Here is a 15,623-nt window from a genome sequence, read left to right on the forward strand (position 1 = left end):
ATGTATGAGTGTTTGTTTGTTTGATAAAATGGTTCAAAGGCTTTATTCAGATATGAATCTATTCCATGAGTAGGATTCCATAAGTATGAAAAGTAGACTAAGAATAACACTGGTAATAATGATGATAACAATAAGGTGCAATTTTGTACCCCAGCTGCTATATATATACAAGGTGTGTCAGAGAAGTTCCAGGACTGGCGTCATAAAAGATTTATCTCAAACCTAAACTTCAAACTAACAGGTTTCACAGTCAAAGTAATCTATCTGGAGTATGTAACTGTAATCTTAGCTCTCTGCAGCCATCATATTTTTTTTCTACATAATCTTATATATATACACATCCTCTGTTTCAGATCGTTCAGCATTAAGCACAGAGCAACGAACAAGCTTGAAGTGCCTGGTACGGATGGGGAAACTTAGTCAAAAGCGTTGAGATTCCTGCATCAAGTGTACGGAGATGAGACGAAGTCATGTACACATGTTTTTGAGTGGTACAAGAGGTTTAAAGGACGAGAGGGCGTGGAAGATGACCCCAGGAGCGGAAGTCCCTCCACGACCAGGACTGAGGTCGACATTGAGCACGTTGGGCAGATGGTGCATGGCGATCCTCAGCTGACTGTTCAAATGATGGCAAATGAGCTGGGCATGAATCAGGACAGCGTAGTGGAAAATTCTCTCTGAAGATCTGGACATGTGGGATATCTGCACAAAGATGGTGCCAAAATTTGTGAGTGATGACCAGAATAAACGACGAATGCAAGTTTCATGCCCAGTTTATTTGGCATCATTCAAACAGTAGTCGAGGATCGCCACGGACCATCTGCCCGACGCGCTCAATGTTGACCTCAGTCCTGGTCATGGAGGGCCTTCCGCTCCTGGGGTCATCTTCCACGTCCACTCTCTTCCTTCTTTAAACCTCTTGCAACACTCAAAAACATGTGTATGACATCGTCTTAGCTCCATACACTTGCTGCAGCAATCTCAGCGCTTCTGACGGAGTTTTCCCCAACTGTACCAGAAACTTCAAGTTGTTAATTTGTTGCCTGTGCTCATTGCTGAACGACCTGAAACAGAGGATGTGTATATATAAGATTATGTAGAAAAAAAGCCAATGGCTGCAGAGAGCTAAGATCACAGTTACATACTCCAGATAGATTACTTTGAAGGTGAAATCTCTTAGTTTTAAGTTTGGGATTGAAATAAATCTTTTAAGACACCAGTCCTGGAACTCTTCTGACACACCTCGAATACATGTATGTATACACTACTGCCCTACAATAGGACATTCAAATCTACTGTAAAAACCAGACTACACGTCTTTAATGCATTGAATGCTGCAAAAGACACTGTCGGCTACAAATCGGGACAATTTCATGCCGCAAAAATATCTTGCCATTCAGTAATTTATTTCTCTGTAGATCTTACACATGCAAAATGATTACATATTCTAAACAAAACTGAATTATTAAAATTCATCAATTACATGTATTACAGCATGCACACACGCACACACGCACACACACACACACACACATACATGTATTAGTCGTCATGAAGATTGTGCCATCAGTGAAGTCAAGATCTTTCCCAGTGACAGACGCCCCCAGTCCTATCCCTGTAGCATGGGAGTAACTACTACATTGTACTAGTGCCTAGCTTGTTGGGGAACCTTTAGAGAGGATAAAAGAGGGATACCTGTAGACGTACATGGAACAGAGAGGTAACACAATATAAATCTAATTATCTAGCTTATCACACTCTGGAAAAGCTTGAACAAACAAATGTGACTGCAGTACTGGACCAATTTAATAGCTCAAGTGACTGTAACCATGGTGATGCTGTGTAACAATATAACGTTTACAGTAATCATACAATACGCATTCTTCAGTATACCGACCGGGAATAGATGTCCAGCTATATAATTAGTTACCGATACTTCAGTGCTCATGACTGCCTTGCGTGTGTGTATAGGGTGCGGTATGTGAAATGGGTGTTTGTGATTGTTCTCATCCGTGTCATCCTTGTACAACGCATCACCCACAGTCTCCACTGCTTCACGAGTTGTTATAAAAATTGTACATGCACGACTTTCCTACTTGACGTAATGTTGGCATTGCGAAAGATGTCTGTATGTTATAGCAACATCGTGTCCTCTGGCTTTGAGGAGCATATTTCAGATTGAGGAAATACGTGTGTACAAAACGAGCTGAACATCAGGTTCTCATTGTCAAAAATGAATGCGCCGGTTGCACACCCCTGAAAATCTCTCACAGAGACCGCGAAATTACAAAAAAAAAAAAAAAAAAAAAACATGTGTATATGTGTGTGTATATATATATATACATATATATGAAACCCTCAAAACGGTCCTGCTATTCCAGTTTGATGCATAATATTTCTCTTAGATTTACATCATTTTATTTGATTGTGACATTGCAAGAAAGCCTGAATAGTTGTCTTTACAACGACAACTCATTTATTTACATTAGCTCCTATGCATTCCTGGAATGCCACAGTACGACTAATGCAAATGTACATACTCCGCGTCAACTTTGTTTGTTTTGGGTTTGTTTTTTCTTTTTTCTTTTTTTCTTTTCTCGTATACCTGTTAGCCATCATGTCTGGTTCCTCCTCCTCATCCCTATACTACTTTTACTCATACACATACCCATAGGCGTACCCAGGATTTTTTAGAGGGGGGTGTTCAGTGGCGTACCGTGGGTCAAGACAAGGGGGGGGGGCGCACCTCATGGAAGCAACATCAGATTTGCATAACTGTACAATTAAATGCGAGCGAGCGGAGCGAGCGAGCTTGAAAATTTTGACATTTTACAGTCCCCAAACTGCCGTTTTTATATGTATATAATTATATATATATATATAGTATTTGCTTTGGAAATTAAGGGGGTTGCACCGGGTGCAACTGCTGGCAGTTGCTGGCAGTAACATCAGGAGAATGGCATAACGATTAAATGCGAGCGAGCGAAGCGAGTGAGCTTGAAAATTTTGACATTTTAAGTCCCCAAACTGCCGTTGGCAGCTATATTTTTTCGCTTTAGAAATTAAGGGGAGGGGGTGCACCGGGTGCAACTGTTGGCAATTACTGACAGCAACATCAGGAGAATTGCATAACGATAAAATGCGAGCGAGCGAAGCGAGCGAGCTTGAAAATTTTGACATTACCCCAAACTGCCGTTTGTAGCTATATTTTTTCGCTTTAGAAATTAAGGGGATGGGGCGCACCGGGCGCAACTGCTGGCAATTACTGACAACAACATCAGGAGAATTGCATAACGATTAAATGCGAGCGAGCGAAGCGAGCGAGCTTGAAAATTTTGACATTTTACAGTCCCCAAACTGCCGTTTGTAGCTATATATAATAATAATAATATGTATATATATATATATATATATATATATATTTGCTTTGGAAATTAAGAGGGTTGCACCGGGTGCAACTGCTGGCAGTTGCTGGCGATTAAACGCGAGCGAGCGAAGCGAGCGAGCTTGAAAATTTTGACATTTTAAGTCCCCAAACTGCCGTTGGCAGCTATATTTTTTAGCTTTAGAAATTAAGGGGAGGGGGTGCACCGGGCGCAACTGCTGGCAATTACTGACAGCAACATCAGGAGAATTGCATAACGTTAAATGCGAGCGAGCGAAGCGAGCGAGCTGAAAATTTTGACATTTTACAGTCCCCAAACTGCCGTTTTTATATGCATATAATATATATATATATAGTATTTGCTTTGGAAATTAAGGGGGTTGCACCGGGTGCAACTGCTGGCAGTTGCTGGCAGTAACATCAGGAGAATGGCATAACGATTAAATGCGAGCGAGCGAAGCGAGCGAGCTTGAAAATTTTGACATTTTAAGTCCCCAAACTGCCGCTGGCAGCTATATTTTTTCGCTTTAGAAATTAAGGGGAGGGGGTGCACCGGGCGCAACTGCTGGCAATTACTGACAGCAACATCAGGAGAATTGCATAACGATAAAATGCGAGCGAGCGAAGCGAGCGAGCTTGAAAATTTTGACATTACCCCAAACTGCCGTTTGTAGCTATATTTTTTCGCTTTAGAAATTAAGGGGAGGGGGCGCACCGGGCGCAACTGCTGGCAATTACTGACAACAACATCGGGAGAATTGCATAACGATTAAATGCGAGCGAGCGAAGCGAGCGAGCTTGAAAATTTTGACCTTTTACAGTCCCCAAACTGCCGTTTGTAGCTATATATAATAATATATGTATATATATATATATATATACATATATATATATATATAATTGCTTTTGAAATTAAGGGGGTTGCACCGGGTGCAACTGCTGGCAGTTGCTGGCGATTAAACGCGAGCGAGCGAAGCGAGCGAGCTTGAAAATTTTGACATTTTAAGTCCCCAAACTGCCGTTGGCAGCTATATTTTTTAGCTTTAGAAATTAAGGGGAGGGGGTGCACCGGGCGCAACTGCTGGCAATTACTGACAGCAACATCAGGAGAATTGCATAACGTTAAATGCGAGCGAGCGAAGCGAGCGAGCTGAAAATTTTGACATTTTACAGTCCCCAAACTGCCGTTTTTATATGTATATAATATATACATATATAGTATTTGCTTTGGAAATTAAGGGGGTTGCACCGGGTGCAACTGCTGGCAGTTGCTGGCAGTAACATCAGGAGAATGGCATAACGATTAAATGCGAGCGAGCGAAGCGAGCGAGCTTGAAAATTTTGACATTTTAAGTCCCCAAACTGCCGTTGGCAGCTATATTTTTTCGCTTTAGAAATTAAGGGGAGGGGGTGCACCGGGCGCAACTGCTGGCAATTACTGACAGCAACATCAGGAGAACTGCATAACGATAAAATGCGAGCGAGCGAAGCGAGCGAGCTTGAAAATTTTGACATTTTACAGTCCCAAAACTGCCGTTTGTAGCTATATTTATATATATATATATATATATAATTGCTTTTGAAATTAAGGGGGTTGCACCGGGTGCAACTGCTGGCAGTTGCTGGCGATTAAACGCGAGCGAGCGAAGCGAGCGAGCTTGAAAATTTTGACATTTTAAGTCCCCAAACTGCCGTTGGCAGCTATATTTTTTAGCTTTAGAAATTAAGGGGAGGGGGTGCACCGGGCGCAACTGCTGGCAATTACTGACAGCAACATCAGGAGAATTGCATAACGATAAAATGCGAGCGAGCGAAGCGAGCGAGCTTGAAAATTTTGACATTTTACAGTCCCAAAACTGCCGTTTGTAGCTATATATATATATATATATATATATAATTGCTTTTGAAATTAAGGGGGTTGCACCGGGTGCAACTGCTGGCAGTTGCTGGCGATTAAACGCGAGCGAGCGAAGCGAGCGAGCTTGAAAATTTTGACATTTTAAGTCCCCAAACTGCCGTTGGCAGCTATATTTTTTAGCTTTAGAAATTAAGGGGAGGGGGTGCACCGGGCGCAATTGCTGGCAATTACTGACAGCAACATCAGGAGAATTGCATAACGTTAAATGCGAGCGAGCGAAGCGAGCGAGCTTGAAAGTTTTGACATTTTACAGTCCCAAAACTGCCGTTTGTAGCTATATTTTTTCGCCTTAGAAATTAAGGGGAGGGGGCGCACCGGGCGCAACTGCTGGCAATTACTGACAGCAACATCAGGAGAATTGCATAACGGTTAAAATGCGAGCGAGCGAAGCGAGCAAGCTGGAAAATTTTGACATTACCCCAAACTGCCGTTTGTAGCTATATTTTTTCGCTTTAGAAATTAAGGGGAGGGGGCGCACCGGGCGCAACTGCTGGCAATTACTGACAGCAACATCAGGAGAATTGCATAACGATTAAATGCGAGCGAGCGAAGCGAGCGAGCTTGAAAATTTTGACATTTTACAGTCCCGAAACTGCCGTTTGTAGCTATATTTTTTCGCTTTGGAAATTCGGGGGGGGGGGGGGCGCACCGGGCGCAACTGCTGGCAATTACTGGCAGTGACATCAGGAGAATGGCATAACGGTTAAAATGCGAGCGAGCGAAGCGAGCGAGCTTGAAAATTTTGACATTTTACCGTCCAAAAACTGTCGTTTGTAGCTACATGTATATTTTTTTCGCATTGGAGGGAGGGGACGCCCGGTGCGCCCCCTGGATCCGCCACTGGTAGTCAAGGGTGTCGGTTTATGTTCATGATTGGGGGAGGTATGACCAGCGAGGGGGCGTCGAAGTGACCAAGCGGGAGAAGGATGTCCATAATCTGCACTTTATATAGAGCATCCCCTAATTTGTTTGTGTTTGTGAGTGTGTGTGTTTCATATAGATGGAAAAGTTAGGAAATAGCCAAGGTCAAGTCTTATTATTGGCAATGCAAGGCATAGACTAGTATGTAAAACAACACTGCAAAATCAATGATCAAGCTTTGATAGCATAATTATGTGTACAACCTATCAAACATTGCGCAACATTGCAGCGACTCTTTTTGCCATTCCGATATTCTGAGTACACTGCGCACATCCTGCTTGTATTCAAAATGCCAACCAGGAATCACGCTGAATCACAATCTTTTGTCGTTTCCGGGCTTTTTGAACAATGTTATACCTCTTTAATTATATGGTTAAAAGAAATCTTAGAAAAATATCTTCTTTTTTTTCTTGATCATCCTTTCATATCGATTTCAAAAGCAGTTTACTAACCCTTGAATTACCATTTTCGTAGGTTTTTTTTCTTTTTTTTTCCCTTTTTTTCTTAATCAGCGGATGGGGGGGGGGGCACGATGGGGGGGGGGGGGGCACGTAGTTACCCCCGTAGTTACGCCACTGTTCCTAGACCTAGATATCTAATGAATTTTAGGCGCAATAAAGTCATCCAACCACAATTTGTAGACTCACACTCATTTATCTTTCAGTTTTAACTTTCAGTCATTGAAAAGATTCATATCTACTATTACTAAAGGTTAACCAAGTCCATGTGCTATTACTAATTACATTGAGTAGCAAGTAACTTGCTACTCCCAGAGCTTCCAGAGCTTGCTGCTTCCAGTAGGCTACTATACTGACTGTACTTGGTATATAGTCAGTGGCGTATCTAGGGAAAACGGCGCCCGTGGCAAGCGCGAAAATTGCGCCCCTAATTTCTGAAAAAGTATTCAACCCCAACCCCATCCCGGTAGGAACTTTAAAAAAGTCCTCATGATAAATGCTTTTTGAAGCACTTAAGAGGGGTCTTTGGAGGGTGATTTAAATGTATAGGCTACCCTAAATTTTGATATATTTTGGCGAGCGAGCGCAGCAAGCGAGCCGAAAATTTTTATATTTCAGCTTTATACATAACATGGAATTCTTGTCATTTTTGGTTATTAAATCTTCGAATACAATTCTAATCATAGTGACGGCCTTATAGATAACGATTTGTACCAACAGTGTCCAACCCCATCCCGGTAGGGACTTAAAAAAAGTCCACATGATGTGCTTTTTCAAGCACTTATATAGAAGGGGTCTTTTGAGGGTGTTTTAAATGTTATAGATATTGAAGAATTTTGGCGAGCGAGCCGAAAATTTTTGTATTTCAGCTTACAAAACATGGAATTCTTGTCATTTATGGTTATTAAATCTTCGAATGACAATTCTAATCAAGATATAGTGACGGTCTTATAGATAACGATTTATACCATCAGTGTTCAACCCCAATCCCATCCCGGTAGGGACTTTAAAAAAGTCCACTTGATATGCTTTTTCGAGCACTTAAAAGGTTTTTTTTTTTTAGGGTGATATAAAATCTGATAAATTTTGATAAATTTTGGCGAGCGAGCGCAGCGAGCGAGCCGACAATTTTTGTATTTCACCTTACAAAACATGGAATTCTTGTCATTTTTTGGTTATTAAATCTTACAATATTCTAATCAGGATGTAGTGACGGCTTCATAGATAACCACTTATGCCAACAAACTAAGGACTTGGAAAAATACTCTGAATTACTACGAGTGCCAGTGAGTGAGCCGAAATCTTTATATTTCCACGTCATCATTACGTTTTGTTCTTCTTGATTTGTCTTGTTTTTTTTTTGGATAAATTTTGGCGAGCGGGCGCAGCGAGCGAGCCGAAAATGTTTATATTTCAGCGTTACAAAACATGGAATTCATGGAATTCATGTTTTGTTTTTATCTTGTTTGATTTGGTTTTCTGCCCCCCCCCCCCCCTTCTCCTTCGCCCCGTCCGGGCGAGATTTTCTATTTTCTTCTTCTTTTTTTTTTCCTCGTTTTTTTTTCTTTTCACGTGCCCCCTTGCCCCCCCCCCCCCCCGATACGCCACTGTTGGTAGTTGATACTACTGACTTAGCATGCAATGTGCATATAATAGGCTGCAGCGCAGCATGCATTGTACACACATAATATTACGCATCATACACAATTTACGGTACCGCGTACGGTATAATACCGGTAAACGGTGATTATTATGCGCAATGTATCTTCGCGATTCGGTCAGAAAGCAAAGCAGGGATCGGGAATGTCTACTGTTTGCGCGTCAGCTTCGCGCGCGGTGCAGTAACGTAGTACATTAACACGTACTGTACACGAGTTCTTTAGTGCGTATGATATTATGTAACTCCATAATGCATCATCATCCACACAAACATTAAAACAAGGAAGAGAGAGAGAGAGAGAGAGAAAATGAACGCAAAAGAAAGGAAAGGCGGAATTCAAAACGGAAATAAAAGCGGTAAAGACAGCTTTTCTTTCATTTGTCAACATCTAAGCATTGCTGAAGAGGGGTGTTGAATAGCTCAAACACCTCCCTTTTGCCCAAGGGGGGTGTTTGAACACCTTAAACACCCCCCTTTTGGCAAAGGGGGGTGTTTGAACACCCAAAACACCCCCCCCCCCCCCCTCGGTACGCCCTTGCACATACCCTTACTCCTGGGCACAGCTGCTACGTCAGACAAAGCGGGCATCGGGGCATCCGTCACCTTCACAGAACCGCCTCGTTGCTGGTGTCTTATACACTGTCGTAGTACAATAATGACTGTAGATGTCTAATACAATGACTAATTTTACCAAATGTAGCGAATTAACCGATTTGTATTGTACAAATTATTTACAAAAAAAGAAGAAAAATTTCAAAATGAAAATAAACTTAGCAGGAGATGAATGGGTCTACTTCCTCTTCCTTGTGGAAACTGTGAACAGAATATCTTCACCTTTGGCTTTGCCTTCGTCCTTTAACCCCGGTAAATGTTAAATTCATCCGTTCATCATCAGAAGAAGAAGAGGAAGACATAGTCGGCTTCGGGATGAGATCCTTGCCTCCCTTCTGTGACTTATTGTATTTTATTGGCATAATGCTGAATTTGATTTATAGGCTAAAAGTCTACACGTTGCAACCTGTTGACTTTTCCTTCTGTGTCTTGACCACAAAATGTCCGCAGCGTCTTCGCGCACTCGCTAGAGAGATCCGCATCGGGTCCACGCTATATCCTGAAATATTCCGGATGACTACAATTCGCCTTCCGATTGACGGATTTGCTACGATTTGCGGTCCGCGTCTTGGCAGCGCCATGCAGACCCCAGTTTCAAGGGTCCAGCTGGCAAGTACCTCGTGAAAGAGAAGTATACTATCAACCCGCTCTGTCTAAAACTGTGTAGCGCCATCTTTTGACATAACATGCTAATAAGCCAGTTCGTAATTAGCTCATGTACACATTAGGCGTTTTCACATCAGCCTGATGTTTCGAAATAGCGCGCTATTTTCTGACTTGGGAAATTAACCCGATCACGAAATAGCGCGCTATTTGATAATGTAAATACAAATTAACGCGCTAAATGATCGAGAAAATTTCTTGAGTCCAACTCGGGAAATTTCCGAAATAGCAGGATAACTAAATCAATGCGAACTAGCGTGCTATTTGATAATGTTCGGGCTGATGTGAATAGGAAATGACATAGCACGCTAATTTGGGATCGCGAAAAATATCTCGAGCTTGGATTTTTATCGGGCTGATGTGAAAACGCCTAGTGATACAAATTACCTTTTTTTTTCTCAGTTGGTTTGGCACTTCACTCGTTTTCAAAGCAGCATAATGCATAAGCTTGCCCGACGTAACAATTTAATGGAATTTATGTTCAAACAAAGAATGAACTTGCGTTTAGATCACGTGATCAGAATACTCCATCAGTTGACAATTTAGCAGGCATCCATTTCATTGTTTTGTATTGAATGCAATAACAGCCTATATCCTTTTATACTGCGAAATACCATTCTTGCTGTCAGGTGGATGTACTGGCAAGCACCATATAGATAAGGATCACATGAATAATCATCGCATCACAGATGCTTATCTCAGTGAATTTACAAACCAAAATGCCTGTTGGTACAAATGACATTTTTTTTTTTCTGCTCTGGCGCTCAGTGGAATTACGAACTGGTCTGTTAGTATTTGGCTCCTATGCGTTAAATTGAACAATCATAACACCAAAGAAAATTGTTAAAAACGAGTTGGATATAGTGATTTGACATATTAAATATTCTTAGTGATGATTAGTTGAAAGTTGTGCAAAAGAAACTGATGAGTTCATATAGTTGAAATTAGCATTATGCATGCTTTCACTCATCAAAGAGCAAAGAGAAGTCCATTTCCATTCCAACATTTTCAAACAAATAAGATGTCTCACCCTTCAAGTAATGCAAACGAGAATGACAAACATTCACACACGTCAGAATGTATTCTTGCATTTTGTCGTGTATTATGTCCAGCCCATCTGAAATAGGGCATTGCTACTTCATGTAAGATTGCACTTAATCGAATCTCTTGTACCCGACAACTTGGACCATGTCCTATCACTTGCTTGAAACATTACTAATATGACTCTGAAATTGCTTGATATTATGTTATTATGTGGGGCACCTGCCGCACCCTGAAAAAAAAAAAATGAGCAAAATCTTAAGATGCAAGAAGTGCTCCTCCCATGCAGTATAGACGTAATCATACATACATACATATATATATATATATATATATATATATATATATGCGTTATAGTGTTATAGTGTGTTTTATTCATTTGCCACACCCCTTAACAAAGAGCGAACGTCCGTTTGGGGGTCCTTGTTCTCATCACTTCACGACAAGGGAAATTACAACTGCACAATATCATTACCTACACATTATACAGATGTTTGACAGTAACCATGAAACCGAACAAATTATTTCTGTATATTGCCCACAGTAACGCATATAATCATTTTCAATTCAATTCAATTCAATTCAAAAGTTTCATTTTCACTTCTTTCAACAGAATGTACAAAAAGTATAAATTCGACATGCGTTTGAAGGAATGATACATAGATAGCAATTGTGAAAGAATAACATTTGTCGGTAGTCATTACAAAATGAGGCATTTTTCATTCAAACATAATTATATTCTGCGAACAAAAAAGTGGAGGTACCAACTCAAAAGACTGTGCTTGGACAATGTGGGCACCTCATCATTTTGTAACTGAAGATTCTGTACATAATGGCCTATGGTTCCCCAGAAGATGCAGTCATATTGTTCTCCTTTCGACAACTTTCTAAGTGATATAAAGTGATATTTCCCAATGATATACAATAGGTCACTGCATGCATGTTTATTTTTGTCTATAACGAAAGCCTATCAAGACTTTACCAAGAGAATGTTGTGTCATAAGAATCATTCTGACATACTTTTGTTGACCTTTGACGTCTTTCAAATTACATAATTACATATTCTATATGAAAGCAACATAATATATTAAATGGGTCAGTCAAATACCGGTTAGTGATTGGCTAAACACAGTCTCGTGATGGAGGCACATTGGTTATGTTCGCCCATGGGCAGAACATTTTTGTAATGTTCTCCCATGGGAAAAAAATTTCACGTAACAAATGACAAACGATACCAAACGATTGAACGATCATATTTTTTACGCAATCGACAGGATAAATTTGCCTATTCCATACATGTGAAAAAGCAGATTTGACTAACCCATATAATATAACAGATAATGACTTTTGTTGTCGAGAACATGTACCAAACGTTCCACCCTCAGGGTTTGAAATGCTTTTTCGGGAGGCTATAAGTCCCTCAACTTTCGGGACTTAATATTACCTCCCTCAATAGCATGTCAAACCCTTCGGGTGGAACATTCGGTATGTTCCGTCCCCCGCCAGTCATCGTCTATATAATGTTAAAGCATAAAAACTATTGAAAAAATGGGCTCGCAGTTTTGGGCGTTTTTGGGAATAATAAGACGGGCATGCAGTTTCGAGCATTTCAGTTGCTAATGGGTTTTTAAAAAATATACTTGTTCTTATTCTCTGACTGTTGATTTCCTACATTTTGTCAAAAGTTGTCTGTATTTTTTGGCTAGTATCTGCTTGTTTGCGCACTCTTTTTCCCGCACTATGTGCTCACTGTGTGAATTGGGGGCAATTATTGCAGGCAGGGAAAGAGAATGGCAAACAATAGAGAAACCAGACATTTATCCCTTTAACAAATATGCGAACAACACAATGCAATGGTCAGAAAGTACTACAACCGAGGCGGATAAGTCTTTAACCAGTCTTACCCGTTTTCTAGTGGAGTTTGTACGAACAGCGTGGACCTGCTTCAACCCGAAATGCGTTAACAGTCTCCTCTGTGTTCAGTTAGTTGTTGCTATGAAATAGGCCTCTAGATGTGATTGGATGGCTGGCTCTGCAAATCGTTGCCCGTGTGGAGAGCGAGCGAGAGAGAATGTGTGTGTGTGTGTTCAATGATGACAAATCACCGTAATTCACTTTACATGAATTCACTTGTGGCGACCTCAAGTAGGAAGAAGTATAACTGGGACAATTTCCCTTCTGCAGTTGTCGGGATGCTCTCCCCTTATTCTTCTAACGAGATGGATGACCATTGATTTTGTTGACATGATTGTCCGAGGATATAACGGTAGATATCTTACTTTCTGTCTTGGAATAAATCGAATTCTACCAGACTGGTATAACCCAATCGTGCAACGTGCTACTCAAGGTGGACATAATTATCTGGGAAGCATTTCGCTTGCTGTTCTTCATAATATTGCGATGTTTATCAGCAGACAAGGATTTCGATGATACCAGAACGCCATGTGACGCTGATCATTAAGCATCAACGACAGCAATATGACGGTTTATGCGGATGATGTTATCTTGAAATCGCTCAACATCGATTCGCCGCCGAGCATCTTAACGGATATGGCTCTTTATACCTTAAACACATGGAATTATTAAAGGACTAGAGTGTATTTGAATTTGAAACGTGCATGTGTGTGACAACTACGTTCATTTACATCTGAATTTGGGATGTATAGGTCAGCATATTAACAGGCAAGCACCATGTTTCGCACTGCCGAGTGGCACCTTCGGAATATGTGGCGTCGCCATCGCCTGAAGATCCTGTACTACACCGCGCTCCTTGTCATTACATTATCGTTTGCCAACCTGTCTGGTATGGTGAAGGTTCGACAGCAGGAAAAGCGGGACTTGGAGCAAAAGCAGTCCGCACTCGCGGCGGTGAACATCGATGGAGAACAACTCGACAGGGTGAAGGATGACGAGCTGGCGGAATGGGTGTCTCTGCTGCTGAACGAAAAAAGTAGCGCGAAGAAGAACGACACGGAAATGTCTGCTCCAGTCAATGCTGCTAGGTCCGGCCAGGAGTCGATCCAGATATTGGGAGAGGGAGGATCCCGTCACCATTCGATGAGAAGATCGTCAAAGCATGAGAATCACCCGGAGTTGCCAGTCGAAGCCTTACCAATTTCACGGGATTTGCGCCGTCGATTAATCGAAACCAAAGCAAAAGTCCGACAGGCGTCCGTAAATGCGAGAAACAAAATAATATCTCCCGATAAAGATGGACACGGAAGAATACATCAAGGAATGCTAACTGTAATTAGAGAGGAACATGTAGAGATTGAAGGCCAAAATGACGGGGCTAACCAAAGTGTTCGATATGAGCGGTATTCGTCTGATCATCAAAACACGACTAAGAGAATGAACGTGTTAATAGTTGCCGCAATGAGAACAGGTTCGTCTTTTCTAGGGGAGCTCTTTCAACAGCGCAAAGATTTCTTCTACATGTTTGAGCCAGGCATGCTCCTTATGCACAAGCTAGACTCCTCAAACCTCACTCGCCGTGTCATGGTGACAAAACTCATAGACATGTTGGAAAAGTTCTACCATTGCAAATTTCACGGGGCGCCGTTTTTTATCGACCTGTTGAATCAAAAAACGTTGCATGCGCGAAAACAGGCAATTCCAGCGCTCGTGTCAGACCAGTTCTGTCGTCGGGTGCAGAGTCGTCATTCTCGCCCAAAAGACATGTGTGAGCCAGTTTCTGTAAAGGCCCTTGAAAGTGCTTGCACGAGCAGACCAAATACTGCAATAAAATCGATCAGAATTCTGGATATCAATCTTATGCAGGCTTTAGTTCAGGAACCAGACGTCAATCTGAAGATCATTCACATTGTGCGTGACCCGAGAAGTATGATCATTTCTCGTCTAAAACTTATTTTGCCATCGATCAAGTTATACAATGTAACCGAACTAACAGACACCTATCGAAATATTCTCATCAGATATTGTTCCAACTGGCTCCAAAACTATGAGATTGGGCACTATGTGCCGTTCATACGGAAGAATTACCTTCTGGTTCGTTACGAGGATCTTGCTCTTGAACCCTTCAAATACGCACAGAAGGTTTACGACTTCGTCGGCGTCGGAGCGGAGATTCCGCCTGAGATGCGACTGTGGATCGCCCAGAACACACAGGTTAATGATCCGAGCGAGAAGAAATCGGCGGCGTTCTCGACCACCCGAGATTCAAAGTCGGTTCTCGTCGGATGGAAGAAACGCATCACACATGAGATGGCTCAGGCTATTGAGGAGGTCGGAGATTGTACGCGTTTGATGGAAGCCACTGGTTACACTCTCATAGGAAACGACTTGGAAAAGTTAAACAGCCCTGACCATCTCGTCTCTGCTCTACCCCAACCAAAATATGCCGAGTCTGACTTTGATTTCATGTGAAGCGATAATGCGATCTTGGAAATATCTTCTTCTTCTTCGGGAAACAGTTAAAAAAAAAAAAAAAAAAAAAAAAAAAAAAAAAAAAAAAAAAAAAACAAGTATCGAAAACGGTATCGACAATCATGTCAAACAACATAATTGGTGCTAATTTAATTCATATGGAAGGTACGCAATAGCGTATGAATTTTAAATATAAAAATAACATGTAGTTGATCCATGCAGGAAAATGTGAATAAGCCGATGCACATCAATGTGAGGTTTGTGCAATATCAATCGCACTTTAGCTTGACTGACGCTCAACGCAATTATCTCAAATTTGCACCCCTCCTTTTTCATTTTTTCGTTTTGTTATTTTAAGTTTAACCGTCTTTCTGTGGCAAGGAAAGTGCGTGTTTTGTAATATCGTAAATACCGTTTTAGCAACTTTCTAGTGCGTTTGTTTCAAAACCAAACGTCACACGTTACGTGATCACGGTATTCACATTTCCAAATACTCTGCCATACGGATGTCTACTTTGTATCATAAAACTGTTGCACAGTCTCAGGGTCTATGATCTTCTTTCCATCAGCTATACGTAC

The 15,623-nt window shown here is 41.3% G+C and overlaps 1 protein-coding gene across 1 annotated transcript; it reads left to right on the forward strand.

Annotated features, from left to right (window-relative positions):
* Positions 1-13,349: 13,349 nt before the first annotated feature.
* Positions 13,350-15,044, forward strand: LOC140228814 (carbohydrate sulfotransferase 1-like). Its single transcript, XM_072309088.1, has one exon. The coding sequence runs from the start codon at positions 13,350-13,352 to the stop codon at positions 15,042-15,044; it is 1,695 nt and encodes a 564-aa protein (XP_072165189.1).
* The last annotated feature ends 579 nt before the right edge of the window (positions 15,045-15,623 follow it).

This window comes from Diadema setosum, chromosome 5, assembly GCF_964275005.1.
Source record: "Diadema setosum chromosome 5, eeDiaSeto1, whole genome shotgun sequence".
NCBI classification, from domain to species: domain Eukaryota; kingdom Metazoa; phylum Echinodermata; class Echinoidea; order Diadematoida; family Diadematidae; genus Diadema; species Diadema setosum.

What these genes read in the sequence shown, in the direction of transcription:
- LOC140228814 (XM_072309088.1), top strand. Translation starts at nt 13,350, where the DNA reads ATGTTTCGCACTGCCGAGTGGCACCTTCGGAATATGTGGCGTCGCCAT.